At 42.1% G+C, this 15,752-nt stretch overlaps 1 protein-coding gene across 1 annotated transcript; it reads right to left on the bottom strand.

Annotated features, from left to right (window-relative positions):
• Window positions 1–6,661: 6,661 nt before the first annotated feature.
• On the bottom strand, window positions 6,662–13,198 carry LOC133126710 (polymeric immunoglobulin receptor-like). The gene is made up of 4 exons (XM_061239046.1): window positions 13,096–13,198; window positions 8,298–8,600; window positions 7,582–7,899; window positions 6,662–6,783 (listed from the first exon to the last, which is right to left on the bottom strand). Exons 1-4 carry the CDS (start codon window positions 13,196–13,198, stop codon window positions 6,662–6,664), a joined length of 846 nt encoding a protein of 281 aa, XP_061095030.1.
• Window positions 13,199–15,752: the final 2,554 nt, after the last annotated feature.

Genomic DNA, 15,752 nt, shown 5'->3' with positions numbered 1-15,752 from the left:
CCCCTCCAGCTGGTCCAGAATGCTGCAGCCTGCCTGATCACCAGTCAGCCCAGGTCAGCTCATGTCACCCCGCTTCTCATTGGCCTCCACTGGCTTCCTATTGCCACACGCATCCGTTTCAAGGCCCTAGTGTTGGCATTTCAGGCTGCAAAGGGGACTGCCCCACCTTACATACAATCCTTAATCACTCCCTACTCCCCAGCTAGACCACTCTGGTCTGCCAGCTCTGGTCGCCTTATGGTTCCCTCTCTACGAGCACCTGGCAGTTGAGCTGCACGTTCATGCCTGTTTTCCGTTCTGGTTCCTCAGTGGTGGAATGACTTGCCTACCACTGTCAGGACAGCAGAATCCCTCCCCCTATTTCGAAGCAGACTCAAAACACACCTTTTCAAACTCTAGTCCTCCCTCCTGATTTCCCCCGCCCCCCCTTTCTGATATCCCTATCCTCCTTGTCTAACCCAAAAAAAAAAAAAAAAAAAAAATTTGCACTTATGATGACTATATGTTTAGAACAGCATTCCATGTGTATTTTCCTAGTTATAGATGTGATGCTTTGATTTGTGGAAGAATGGTTGGCATTTATATAGTGCCTTTATCCAAAGCGCTGTACAATTGATGCTTCTCATTCACCCATTCATACACAGGCTCACACACCAACGGCGATTGGCTGCCATGCAAGGCGCCAACCAGCTCGTCAGGAGCATTTGGGGGTTAGGTGTCTTGCTCAGGGACACTTCGACACAGCCCGGGCAGGGAATCGAACCGGAAACTCTCGGACTGCCAGACGACTGCTCTTACTGCCTGAGCCATGTCGCCCCCTAGAACCTATGCACTTGTAAATCGCTTTGGATTAAAAGCGTCTGCCAAATGACTAAAATGTAAATGTAAATGTAATAAACCAACATACAAAATAAAAGCCCTTATACTCAGGAAAATAAAGCAGTATAAGCTTAAAACGTAAATTAGATATTAAATCAGCATCATCAAATTCACTGATGCAAAACATACAGTGGGAGCAATAATTATTTGATCCCTTGCTGATTTTGTAGGTTTGCCCACTTACAAAGAATGGAACTGTGTAGAATTTTAATCATAGGTACATTTTAAAATTGAGAGACAGAATATCACAAAATAATCCACAATAACAACATCATATACATTTTATAAATTTACAATCGTATTTTTGCATGAAATAAGTATTTGATCCCCTACCAATCAACAATAATTCTGGCTCCCACAGTTAGTTTTCCATTAAGAAGCACTCCTAATCTCAACTCATTACCCAAAACACCTGTGTCAACTCGTTACATTGTTATGCAGCTGTATAAAAGACACCTGTCCACACAATCATATTCCAACATTTCCACCATGGCCAAGACAAAGGAGCTGTCTAAGGACATCAGGGACAAAATTGTAGACCTGCACAAGGCTGGGATGGGCTACAAGAAAATAAGCAAGCAGCTTGGTGAGAAGTTAACAACTGTTGGAGCAATTATTAGAAAATGGAAGAAACACAAAGTCACCGCCAATCTCCCTCGGTCCGGGGCTCCACGCAAGATCTCACCTCGTGGCATATCAATGATCATGAGAGAGGCCCGGGATCAGCCCAGTACTACACAGGAGGAGCTTGTTAATGACCTGAAGGCAGTTGGGATCACAGTCACGAAGAGAACCATCAGTAACACCGTGAAGGATTAAAATCCTGCTGCGCGCGCAAGGTTACTCTGCTGAAGAAGGCACATGTACAGGCCCGTCTGAAGTTTGCCAAAGAACACCTGGATGATCCAGAGGAGGCTTGGGAGAAGGTGATGTGGTCAGATGATGCCAAATAGCTCTATTTTGGTCTCAACTCTACTCTTCGTGTTTGGAGGAAGAGAAACGCTGAGTGCAGCCCCAAGCACACCATCCTCACTGTGAAGCATGGAGGTGGAAATCTTATGCTTTGGGGGTGTTTCTCAGCTAAGGGGACAGGACGACTTCACCGTATCGAGGGGAGGATGAATGGGGCCATGTACCAGGAAATTTTGGGCGACAACCTCCTTCCCTCAGTGAGAGCACTGTAAATAGGTCGTGGATGGGTCTTCCAACATGACAATGACCCAAAACATACGGCCAAGGCAACAAAGGAGTGGCTTAAAAAGAAGCATATTAAGGTCCTGGAGTGGCCTAGCCAGTCTCCAGACCTAAATCCCATCGATAATCTGTGAAGGGAGCTGAAGCTTCGAGTTGCCAAGCGACAGCCTCGGAACCTTAAGGATTTGGAGAGGATCTGCAAAGAGGAGTGGACCAAAATCCCTCCCAAGATCTGTGCAAACCTGGGGAAAAACTACAACAAGCGTCTGACCTCTGTGCTTGCCAACAAAGGTTTCTCCACCAAGTATTAAGTCCTATTGTTCTATGGATCAAATACTTATTTCATGTGAAAATATGATATTAAATTTATAAAATGTATATGATGTTGTTATTGTGGATCATTTTGTGATATTCTGTCTCTCAATGTTAAAATGTACCTATGATTAAAATTCTACAGTTCCATTATTTGTAAGTGGGCAAACCGGTTGGCCCAGAGAGTGCTTAAAGGGAAATGTTTGCGTACCTCTCAGTATTATTATTTTTTTGAGATTCTGAAGTATTGTGTGTGCATGTCCAGTTCTGTACAGACAACACACTCGTCGAACCGTTCTGCAGCAGATAGAGCCGTCTTGTGATCTACAGCTCAGTTGCCGGGCAGAAAACAGTGCTCATATTGCCATCGTGGTAATATGCAAGTTACAGTACAGTGACACAGGTACAGTAATAAGCAGGGGCGGTTCTTGGATTTTTTTACTGGGGTGGCCAAGGGTTGTCTGGGGGTGACAACCTTATCTCCTGGCTTCACAGGCAAGAAACATTTTTGGGGTCATTTATGTTTTTTTTATTGTTTCACATGTGAAAAAACAATGACAAAGACATAAATTAATAGGCTATAGGCTACTGATACACTAATGTACAGGATGACATTAACAATGACAAATAAATAGGCTTTTGTCATCAAGACCCTTCTCTGAGCTCACAAACAAAAGTTAAGGCTATTCAGTAGATAAATGCTCTAAGCAAACAAACAAAAATGCATAATGCAAACCCTGGGTATCTTTCTCTGAATGAACACAAAGGGCACAGTTTTGAGGCTCTTTCTTTGGTGCGCTGTGTGCAAAAACAGGGAGTGTGGCACAAATGTGGCATGGAATAAGGAATAGAATGCTCTGGGACTCATTCTATTCCATATTCCATACCACACTGCCTGAGGACAGTGCACTGAAGAGAATTGCACCAGTTATGACTAAACTGAATTACACAGCATATCATATATACATGATGAAAGACAATTATATGTTTATGGATCAAGAATAAAAACAAATATCTTCACCATATTTAAGGCCATTAAAGTCATGGACTGTGTTGTGAAGAACAAACTACAAGGTGGAGAGCAATCCCTGCCATGGTACACCAACATAATGCCATTTTACAGGCCTGTTTCAATTGGAGAAGAATAACATGAAGTGGCTGGATAAGTAACACATGCCTCAGAGCTGGTGAGAATGTGATTTTGAACAAAGCAAGAGTGTGTATTATCATCTTTTAGACATTTATTACAATAAATAATGCTCTGAACTCAAACTATTATATTAAACAAACACAAGTAATGTATTTCTTGTTGCGATTAACGGTCGTTAGCTTGCTAACTAGGTAGCTAGTCACTAGTCTTCAATTTAGCCAGCAAACGCTACCTAACGTCAGCTAGCTAGCTAGTTTGATGTTATTTAAAAATGATATTTGTCACCCTGACAAGAGCAAAATAAAGCTTAAAGGTTTAAAAATGTCACTTAGAAGTAAATTCACCATACAAACAGTCCTGTCACGATTTTTGAAGCACATTTTCCAGCAAAAACAGATTGACTGGCAAAACAGCCAATGACGTGCCAATGGGATGGCCAATCATATTGGCGCTTCTGACAGACGGGCTTTTGACACACATTTGGAAGCTTTTATACAGTGGCAGCAAAACGGAAAAGACTGTCTTTGTAAAAGCAGACTGACAATCTGTGGGGTGGCACTGGGGTGGCCAATCAGATCTTAGGGGCGGTACCGGCTACCCCGGCCACCCTGTTAGAACCGCCCATGGTAATAAGGAACAAAACTACTGTTTTACTGCATCTTTATGACTCTACTTTCCCCCAAGATTTCTCTCTTTCTCTTTTATTTCAAGGATCACATGCAGAGTGGCTCTGGTAAAGGGTTCACAACTACTATTTTAATTTGCTAAAAATGTTTTCAAAGAACATGTTACTCTGTGCTGTTTGGTTCCTGAATATCAGAGCTTCAGTGAAGCTTCAGTGCAGTTCTTGCACGGCAAACTCCATCTCGAAACCCTCCTCTTATTCCACTGATACTTTAATTTCACACAGACGAGGAGTTCTATACTGCCAATATTTAATACATTTAAACAGTGTGGGCTTTCAAAAAGAATCCCTTAGCGCACTATAGAAATAGGTGATCTGACTGACTAAATGCCATTGGGTGTTAATTTGGTAGTAATTAGCAGCTTGTTTGGGATTATGGATGAACTAAATAATTTGCAGTCTTGCTCTTCAGCCAAATATCAACACCCTAAATGCTATGGGATACATATCTTAAAGCCCTGTGCTGCGACCTGCGGAACTTGCATTTCACTTCCTCATATATTGGCAAACATTCCTATTCCTGTTGTTTATTGCACCTTTTTCTGGTTGCGCTGAAGCATGTTCGTATTAGAACCCCAATTATCTAGACATCTTTGCGTGAATGTTCCCTGTCTGTTCAGTAGGGGGCAGCAACATGACGAAAGAGTACCGTCCCAACAAGGGAAGAGGCCCGGATGTTATATTACGGTTCAATGGCGCGGAACATGAAGATTTATATTTCAGAGGATCAAATACAGTCCCTACCCCTTTACAAATGTTTGACCTCAGAAATAGACACCTTCAGTTTCCTTATTTGATTGCTTACTGTAGTCCTCTGCTGTACAGATTAGAAATGTTCAGATCTTTACATGGAAATAAACAAATTTTACTTCTACTAATGGAGGAATGACACTTTTCAGAGGACCTTGTATTTCTCACACACAAAAAATGACAAACTTTCAAAACTAAATGCAAAGGCAAATTATAACAATTAAACATATTCTTTATATTGTTTGGAATTCCACAAATTCCAGAGCTGGGAAGATTCTGATGAGGCCCAGGTGATGACATCAGAGCGACACTACATCTATAAAAAGTGGAAAACACAATTTCATCATATAATTTTGATGACTATCCATGTACATACAAGAGTGCTTTAGTTTGTCTCCTGGTACACTTCTGAGCTTTTCTTTGCCATTACATAGGCATGCTGAATAATAAATAAATAAATAAAAGAGTAAAAATAAGTAAATGCAAAATAAGTCTTTCAACCATCCAAAGCCCAGGCAGTCATTACAGCTATTTTGGCATGTGGGTTTGAAGCTAGCATGAAATTGAGACATCACATTTGACTGGAGAAACTGCTTATTGCTGCCATGGAAGTAAAGCCATTTTATCTCCAATATTGTGGCTGCTAAACATGAAATAGACTAGATAAGAATTTGTTGTCTATTATCCCTCAATTTCTTTCTTTCTTAAAACACCCTATAGTTCTCCCAGTAATGAAATGTCCCCTGTAAACTCAAAGAGGAATATGTGGTCAAATTGATAGTGTTACATCTAATCCAGGGTGACAACCATCCCCAGTCTCCCATACTGTACATTGCAGGGCTCACCGTCATCATTTGGTTGTGTAACGTCCTGTGTCTTCTATTCTCTCTTGATTGCATTGCTCCTGACCCAAAAAAACAGAAGGCAGAAAAACATGGCTCAATAAAACCAATGACATGGGGTCACAAAAACCACGTGATTCAAGTAATTATGGTGAATTTCTGATTTTCACATCCACAGTTACTCTATCTCATTTTGTTCTATTTCCTTAGTTTTTCTTGTTAACAAGGATCACAGTCCTTTTAGTATCTTTTAGGACACAAATATTCTCTAGAAATAAAATTTAGATTCTCAGTGGGCATGAGGCATTCTGAACAGAAGATTAAGGTAAGATCTGAAATGGAAACTGGACCACATTTCCGTTTGAAGGGCTTCAACAGAAGTGTGAAATTTATGGTGAAAGCATTGGCCCTGCCCTCTGATACAGTTCCGAGAAGCTGTGCTGCTAGAAGCTCATGGAGTTATTTACTCTTAAACTCTTTCCTGATGATAACACTGATGAATAATAGAACGATCACATGACTCACTGCGGTTTTGCCAGATCTTCCAAAAGGCGACGGCGGTGCATATTAGGAACACCAAAACAAGCCCGGCGTGACATAGCACCCACAGAGTCCTTTCCAGGCACGTCTGTGCACTACACAGAGAAGACTGCTTTGAGTGTCATTCAATGAGTGCACCACAAACAATGTTTTTGCACAGTAGTGTCAAACTTTAGAACTTATTTCCAAATATGCAGCCAGCAAAAGCCCTGAATGAAGTGGGAAAGATGCTCTGAGATGCATCGTGGGCATGGACATAGACTGGCCTCACTCACTGAAAGGGGAAAAGCTCAGGGGAGAACACAAAACTCACCCAGAACACAGCTGGCTTCCTTGTTCCGGGGGACTGGTCTTTCCATCATTAAAGGCCCCTTCTGTTGTGGTGATCAGTGTATTGTTCTTACGGGATTGAGAGGGAGACTTGATGGTATCTGTCAGCAAATGCAATGTCCATACTGAAATTTTATATGCAACCTTTTGCCAAAGTTATACTTCTGATGTTTAAATCAAAACATTTGGTTTCATCATGTTTCACACCTCAGTATTAAAGCCCTTGCAAAAGTGAGACTAGGCCAAGAGTGGCAGGGGAGACTTCCTAGGGTCACAGAGAACCCTGAGAAGGGACCAGGCTCAAGAGAAGGAGCCCATCTTCCTGTGGCTGCTCAGGGTCGGGATGCAGACTAGCTGACATGAATGTGAGAGATATTCACCATCCTATTGATGGGGAAATGTTTCACAAATTAATCAGCCACTATCTGAAACCCTTACATTTTATCATTTAAATCATCTGCTCGGTGGTATTGTGTTTGTATATTGTGTTATCATTAACATTACAAAACTCCTAAACAATGGATCCACTGTTAGCTTAAATGTGTCACTCAAACTAATATTTTGTAAAAACCCTGGGAGTACATGAAGACAATTCAGCTCTCTGGTCACATAGATCAAATATATAACAATTGAGGTACGAAAAAGGCTTTATAAATCAGATAATACCTTTTAATTGTCACTTAACACAATTGGTTCTTTTGTAAAAATACAGTTCATGAAATTTCTATTCATATTTCAGCTGTCAATTTAAAAAAAAATCCACATGAAGTTCACACTCCTCTGTTTTTCAACCCTCACTGAGTGAGTGCCAGAAAAGACAAGTTAAAATTCTATAGTTTAAGGTTTTCCCCTACATTGATGGAATGCATTCCAAAACAGGCTCGTTTTGAGTTCCTTACGTGTGGTGACTGTGGTAGTAGTAGTTTTGACAGTGAGGTGAACAGGGATCTGTAGTTCTCCAGCAGCACACCAATACCAGCTGGTGTCCTCCATGTTTAGCTCCCTCACCGTCACAGTGAAGATCTTTTTAGAGCGGTCATCTTTCATCTCTGACCTTCCAGATTTACCAGATTCACCAGAATTCACTTCCACACAGGAGCCCTCTGTCCTGCACCACTTCTTCATGCTGCTCGTTTCATTATAGTGACACGGCACACTGACATGGCCCCCTTCCACACCGGCCACCTCCTGCTGCTCAACCCAGAGTCCAGGAGTGTCTGAACACCACAGAATAAACACAAAAACATTCATTGATACACAAACTGCACAAGTCACTTCAAGATCAAAGCAAATAGCTGTCATATTCTGTCTTGGATACAGACTGGGAATGGTGTTGCAAAAGAATACAATTAAGGCACCACTCTGCTGGAGGTGCAGAGTCCAAATACACCAATAGTTCTGCAGTGAAGCAATGATTTGCCTGGACTTTTACATGTTCTGGAAGAATTCAATACTGCTAGCATAAGGGGTAGGATCACTCATTTACCCACAGTGCAGCAGTCTTCAGTAGAAATTTCTGTGCAGCGTATGATTGGCTAACACGGGAATAGTGAAGATGCCGTTATTAAGAGGAAGCAGGTCTCACTGAGTGCAGTGTGTGCAGCAGCCATCTTACCTGCAGTGACTGACAGGTGCAGATATGCTCCCTTATCTCCACCGCGCTGGATCTCTACAGCACACCAGTAATATCCAGAGTCCATCATCTGAAGCTTTCTCATGGTAACAGTGAACACATGATGGGTGGGGTCATCAGTGATTGATGTTTCACCTTTAACTGTTGGAGAGTCAGTGCGTACTACAGTTTCACAATTATTCCAGTATGACCCATAACACCAGTATTTCGTATGATTTTCATATTCTCTATCATAGAGACATGGGATGGTGACAGATCTTCCACTCTGTACAACTACTTTACTCACTGTGTACACACCGTCAGCATCTGCAGAGAGAAACACACACATCATCAGTGTGGGTGTATTTTCCAGAGCACAGTGTGGTGCAGTCTGTAGGGCAGCTGACTCTCAGGATAAGAGTGAACCCTCCTGTGTGTTTGGGGGTTCAATCCTATGCACCCAACCATCTCAATCTGTTCCGCTCTTCTCTCTCCTGTTTGAATAAATGCTAAATGTCTGCATTTATATAGCACCTTTATCTGAAGCGCTGTAACATTGATGCTTCTCACTTCCCAATTCATACACACATTCACACACACACCAACGGCGATTGGCTGCCACGCAAGGCACCAAACAGCTGGTCAGGAGCATTTAGGGGTTGCTTGTCTTGCTCAGGGACACTTTGATACACCCAAGGTGGAATCGAAACGGCAATCCTCTGCCTGCCAGACAACTGCTCTTACCACCTGAGCCAATGTCGGCACAATAAAGTACACAGGGAACATCACTAATACTCTAATTAATTCTAATGCACCATTAGGTATCATTGGACTTTAATGATGATTGGATTTTATGATGATCCTCTCCAAGGAATCGCCACGTTAACGTGGTGGAGGGGTTTGTGTGTCCCGGTGATCCTGTGAGCTATGTTGTCGGGGGCATTAGCATTAGCCCCCAGTAGGGTCTCCCAAGGCAAATTTGTCCCAGAGGAGGGGCCATACTAAGAGCGATTCAAAGCCTCCATGACACGGCCTCACAGATACCCAGCTACTTCGCCCAGAAAAGGGAAGCCGGGGCCCCCTTCTGGATCCATACCCGGGAGGGGAGCTCGTCGGCGAGCCTCTGGTGGCACAGCCCGATCTGGTAACGTGGGGTTGCAGCCCTGTGGGCTCACCACCTGCAGGGGTCAGCATCGGAGTCGGGTGCTTTGCCCTAGTGGGCGAAAGTAAGGGATCCGGGCGTGCTGATCCTTGGCGTAGCAGACTAGTTCTGGGGATGTGGAACGTCACCTCTCAGATGGGGAAAGAACCGGAGCTAGTGCGGGAGGCGGATCGGTACAAACTAGATATAGTTGGGCTCACCTCCACGCACAGCACTGGTTCCAGAACCGAACTCCTGGAGAGGGGCTGGACGCTGTTCTTTTCTGGAGTTGCTCAGGGTGAGAGGCGCTAGGCAGGTGTGGGGATACTCACAAGCCACCAGCTGAGCGCCACTGTGTTGGAGTTCCACCCGGGGAACGAGAGGGTGGCCTCTCTGCGACTACGTGCCGCTGGTTGGAAAGCTCTGACTGTCTTTTGTGCTTATGCACCACATGGCAGTTCAGAGAATCCGGCCTTCTTGGAGTCACTAGGCAGCATCCTGGAAAGGGTGCCGTCCGGAGACTCCATAGTTCTGCCGGGCAACTTCAATGCTCACGTGGGCAACGACGGAGAAACCTGGAAGGGGGTGAATAGGAGGAGTGGCCTGCCTGATCTTAACCCTCGCGGTGTCTTGTTATTGGACTTCTGTGCTGGTCATCGATTGTCCATAACGAACACCATGTTCGAGCATAGGGTAGGTCATAAGTGTACTTGGTACCAGAGCACCTTAGGCCAAAGATCGATGATCGACTTTGTGGTCGTATCATCAGTCCTGCGGCCGTATGGAAAGATTATATATCTCTCCTGGCCTGGGAATGCCTCAGGATCCCCCAGGAGGAGCTGGAATGCGTTGCTGGGGAGAGGGACACCTGGAATACCCAGCTTAGCCTACTGCCACCGCGACCCGACTCCGGATAAGCGAATGAAGATGGATGGATGGATGGATGGATTTTATGATGTTCTTGTGTGGAATTCAAGTGTTTGATTGTGAAAACCAGGGCATTCCTGGCGAATACAATACAAAAAATTTTTTTACATAACAGGAACAAAATTCGTTCACTGGAGTTCATTTTGAAATGTTTCTTGGATACCTCCTTAAAAGCTGTTATGATGGTCTAAAATGGTTAAAAACACACCAATGCATTTTATGATGTCTTTGTGTTTGATTGTCAAAACCAACGTATTCCTGGAGACTACAATACAATATAATTTCATTTTTGCATAAGAGGAATAAAAGTCTTTCACTGGAGTTCATTTAAACTATCACCAGAATTGCCCACCCCTCTATTATACTGTAAACTGAAATAATGAATACAGTTACATCATAAAATTGTTATTCAATGGCAATATTATTGTTATTTGAAATTATATATATATATATATATTTATAAATATATATATATATATATATATATATATATATATATACACATATATGTGAAAGTCTATAAGTAATCTATAATCCCCTCTGCTCACCACAGTGACAGACATTGTGGAATGTACTGTGGGTACTTTTCACCATGGGGTTGAAGCCATTTCTGTGAAAGCATTCACACTTACAGAACAACATCATATCTACTTCTCTGTTTAAGGAAAACTCAGAGCTATAATTTAATGTAATGTCCTCCCTTGTCCAATTGCAAAATACACAAACATAAATAAACATTTTTAATCTGTTCAACACAAAAGGTGAGAAATAAAGGCGTATGAAGTGCAAGGGTTCATGAAAATGTTCAAGGAAAAAAAGAAAAGAAACTGATTAATGACACACATGCAAAGGATCTTTTTTAACTAGGCTAATCTTTTTTTAAGTGCATGAATTGAAAGTATGTATCCATGGTCAATTTGCGTTTATTAGTTCTATTCTTGCCCTGCGATGGACGGGCGACATGTCCATTTTTACATTTACATTTTAGTCATATGGCAGACGCTTTCAATCCAAAGCGACGTACAAGTGCATAGGTTCTTCCACAAGTTAAAGCATCACATCCATAACTAGTAAAATACACATGAAGTGCTGTTCTGAACAACAAATTGTCATCGTAAGTGCAATATTCTTCTTTTTTTGGGGGGTTAAACAAGAGGGATATCGGAAAGTGTGGGGGGGGGATCAGGAGGGAAGACTAAGGTACAGTTTTAAAAGGTGTATTTTTACACTGCTCACTTTTTTGTTTTTTGCACCATTCTCTGAAAACTCGACACTGTTGTGCATGAAAAACCCAGGAAATACTCAAGCCTGGCACCAACATTTCTTCCTCATTCTGACATTTTCTTTGAGAAACAGCTAATTTAATATTTGCATTAACAAAGCTGGTGTACAGGTCTACCTAATAAAGTGCTCACTGAGTGTATTCTAATCATCCATCCATCCATTATCTGAACCCGCTTATCCTGAACAGGGTCGCAGGGGGGCTGGAGCCTATCCCAGCATACATTGGGCGAAAGGCAGGAATACACCCTGGACAGGTCGCCAGTCTATCTCAGGGCACACACACCATTCACTCACACACTCATACCTACGGGCAATTTAGACTCTCCAATCAGCCTAACGTGCATGTCTTTGGACTGTGGGAGGAAACCGGAGTACCCGGAGGAAACCCACGCAGACACGGGGAGAACATGCAAACTCCGCACAGAGAGGCCCCGGCCGACGGGGATTCGAACCCAGGACCTCCTTGCTGTGAGGCGGCAGTGCTACCCACTGCACCATCCGTGCCGCCGTATTCTAATCACATTAGTCCTATTATGTAAGATGCAAACTACAATCTTCAGTATTACTCATTCATTCAAGTTTAAGGCACAGACAGTCTCTCTGCTACAATGCTCCAGAGTTCAGTATACAGTGTGAGAAACGAGTCCTACCTGGCAGCACAGAGGGGAAGAGGATGGAGAGGAAGAGTATCAGAGTGAGAGCCATATGTGCCTGACGGGTGTGTGTGTCTGTTAGAGACTCCAGCTCCCTTTAGCGTGAGTCTCACTTCCTGTTCCTCTCAGTCCCCACCTCTTTGGTCCCTCGTACTCTGTAGTCTGTGCTCTCTCAGTGGCCAGAGCAGGGTAACTATCATTATAATTTAATATTTATGTATTCCAGAGGTGGGAAAAGAGCAGCATATCCATTTCTGGATTTCATACCAACTTCTGGCCTTAATTACATAATTAACCTTTTACGACATCTGAAATTTTAGCTGCAGTACATTTTCACACATTTAATGTGTAATTGTAATTGTCATTTGTTAGCGCTCCTGGGAAATTGTGTTTGGAATGCTCTGGGTTTTTTTTTTTTTTTTTTTATATTTAGAATTGCATCACTTAACCCTCTGAAACCAAAATAAACTAAAGTTAATTATTTTCATACTCCCATGGATACAGATTGGGAATGGGGTCGCAAAAAGTGCAATTAATGTTGGCAGCACACTCTAATTCTTTATGAAGAGTCAAAAATCAATGGGTTTGCAGAGTAACCAAGATATTTTTAAACTCACATGCCAGCACTTTAAAAAAAATGATTTTCCAAAACTCAATGATAACTGCTTGGAAAATTCACTCATTCTGCAGTAGGAAGTGTGCAACGTATGGTTGGATAACACTCGAATAGTGAAGATGTCATTATAAGGAAGGAAGCAGGTCTCACTGAGTGCAGTGTGTGCTGCAGCCATCTTACCTGCAGTGACTGACAGGTGCAGATATGCTCCCTTATCTCCAGCGGCCTGGATCTCTACAGCACACCAGTAAGATCCAGAGTCCTTGATCTTAAGCTTTCTCATGGTAACAGTGAAGACATGATGGGTGGGGTCATCAGTGATTGATGTTTTACCAGTACGTTTAGGAGAGTCAGTGCCTACTACAGTTTCACAATAATTCCAGTTTGACCCATTACACCAGTATTTCACGTGATAGTCATATTCTCTATCATAGAGACATGGCATGGTGACAGATCTTCCTCTCTGTACAACTACTTTACTCACTGTGTACACACAGTCAGCATCTGCAGAGAGAAACACACACATCATCAGTGTGGGTGTATTTTACAGAGCACAGTGTGGTGCAGTATGTAGGGCAGCTGACTCTCAGGCTAAGTGTCAACCCTCCTGTGTGTTTAGGGTTCAATCTTCTGCACCCAACCATTTTGATCTCTTCCCTTCTTCTCTTTCCTGTTTGAATAAATGCGAAATGTCTGAATTTATATCGCACCTTCATTCACCCATTTTCACCCACTCACCCACTCATACACACACTCACACACCAACGGCGATTGGCTGCCATTCAAGGTACCAAGGGGGTTTGTCTTGCTCGGGGACACTTTTTCTAACCGCCTGAGCCAATGCAGCCACAATAATATACACAGGGAAAAATCACTAATACTCTAATTCATTCTAATACACCATAATAAAAGACATAACCAACACACTGCATCGAGGTAAAATATGGTCTAACACACCAATGCATTTCATGATGTCTTTGTATGAAATTAAAGTGTTTGATTGTCAAAACCAAGGCATTAAAAATGTTTCTCTATTTCCTGAGATCATGGACTTTAAAAAATGATACAAACGCATTATACAATGAAAACAATGTTGTTTGAGAAGAACATGCTCTCTGGATGGCAGTACCATCACAGGTGGAGACTTAAAAGCAACAATTTGTGAGGGGGAGCTCCAGAAAATACTGTGTACCAATGAGCACACACAGATGTGCATTTCGTCCACTCTTTCAGTTCTCTTTATTTTAGCAGAGCTACAAACAGCATTATTTCCTGAGGTTAATACCCTCTGCTCACCACAGTGATAAACATTGTACAGTGGGATCATTTTAATGTTGGGTTGAAGCCATTTCTGTGGAAACATTCACACTTACAGCACAAAATAATATCAACTTCTCTTTTTAGTAAAACTCAGAGCCATTCTAATCATGCACTATGTGAAGTGTGAAAAAGTCATATTGCAACTCCTTCCGCTTCTTGGGTTCAACATCACACACAAAGCTATGTTCATGCTTTAATTGTGTTTAGACATTTGTATTTGTACTTGTCAGCTCTTAATCCTTGTGTTGTCTTAAGGGTCAAAAATTACTCACCACTATGTTTAATAGCAGACAAGCAAAAATAATAGCAAGCAAAAAACCCCATTATGATCTTTTTTCAACTTGAAATTTGATGACAAAGTTTTTGATGAGTGACAGGTTTTTTCTTCATGCAAAATAGAATTCAGTTCATTAAAAGTCAATTAAGCTCCTTTAAAGGTTAATGGGTTTTGTGAAGGCATTTTTGACCCTTAGGCCAAGGGGACTATGCACAATGTGAAGACTACACAAGGGTTAAAGTAGAACTGCTGCTCACAAGATATAAAAATAAAAAAATAAAAAATATATATATATCCTGTGAACAGCAGTTCTGCAGAAAGAAATGCCTTGTTAATCAGAGAGGTGTGAGGAGAAAGGCCTGACTGGTCAGTACTGACAGGGAGGTGACAGTGACGTAAATAAGCGCACATTACAACAGTGATACGCAGAAGAGCATCTCTGGACACACAACGCATCAAACCTCTAAGTGGATAGGCTACAGCCGCAGACGACCACTCAGTCTGAATAATAATCATCAATCAATACCTAATAAAGTGCTCACTGAGTGTACATATAATCAGAATAGAACTAATGAACTGGATGGATGGATGGATGATTAGAATACACTCAGTGAGCACTTTATTAGGTAGACCTGTACACCAGCTTTGTTAATGCAAATATTAAATTAGCTGTTTCTCAAAGAAAATGTCAGAATGAGGAAGAAATGTTGGTGCCAGGCTTGAGTATTTCCTGGGTTTTTCATGCACAACAGTGTCGAGTTTTCAGAGAATGGTGCAAAAAACAAAAAAGTGAGCAGTGTAAAAATACACCTTTTAAAACTGTACCTTAGTCTTCCCTCCTGATCCCCCCCCCACACTTTCCGATATCCCTCTTGTTTAACCCCCCAAAAAAAGAAGAATATTGCACTTACGATGACAATTTGTTGTTCAGAACAGCACTTCATGTGTATTTTACTAGTTATGGATGTGATGCTTTAACTTGTGGAAGAACCTATGCACTTGTACGTCGCTTTGGATTGAAAGCGTCTGCCATATGACTAAAATGTAAATGTAAAAATGGACATGTCGCCCGTCCATCGCAGGGCAAGAATAGAACTAATAAACGCAAATTGACCATCACTACATACTTAGAATTTATGCACTTCAACCCTTTTTTGTTTTTTTTTTCTAGACACTGTGGGGCGTGAAAATCCCAGGAGATGAGCAGTTTCTGAGATATTCTAACTATCCTGTCTGGCAC

This window comes from Conger conger, chromosome 4 (assembly GCF_963514075.1).
Source record: "Conger conger chromosome 4, fConCon1.1, whole genome shotgun sequence".
In the NCBI taxonomy this organism is placed as follows: Eukaryota; Metazoa; Chordata; class Actinopteri; order Anguilliformes; family Congridae; genus Conger; species Conger conger.
Note: the sequence above shows the minus strand (reverse complement) of the source record. Positions and strands in the feature narration are given on the sequence as shown.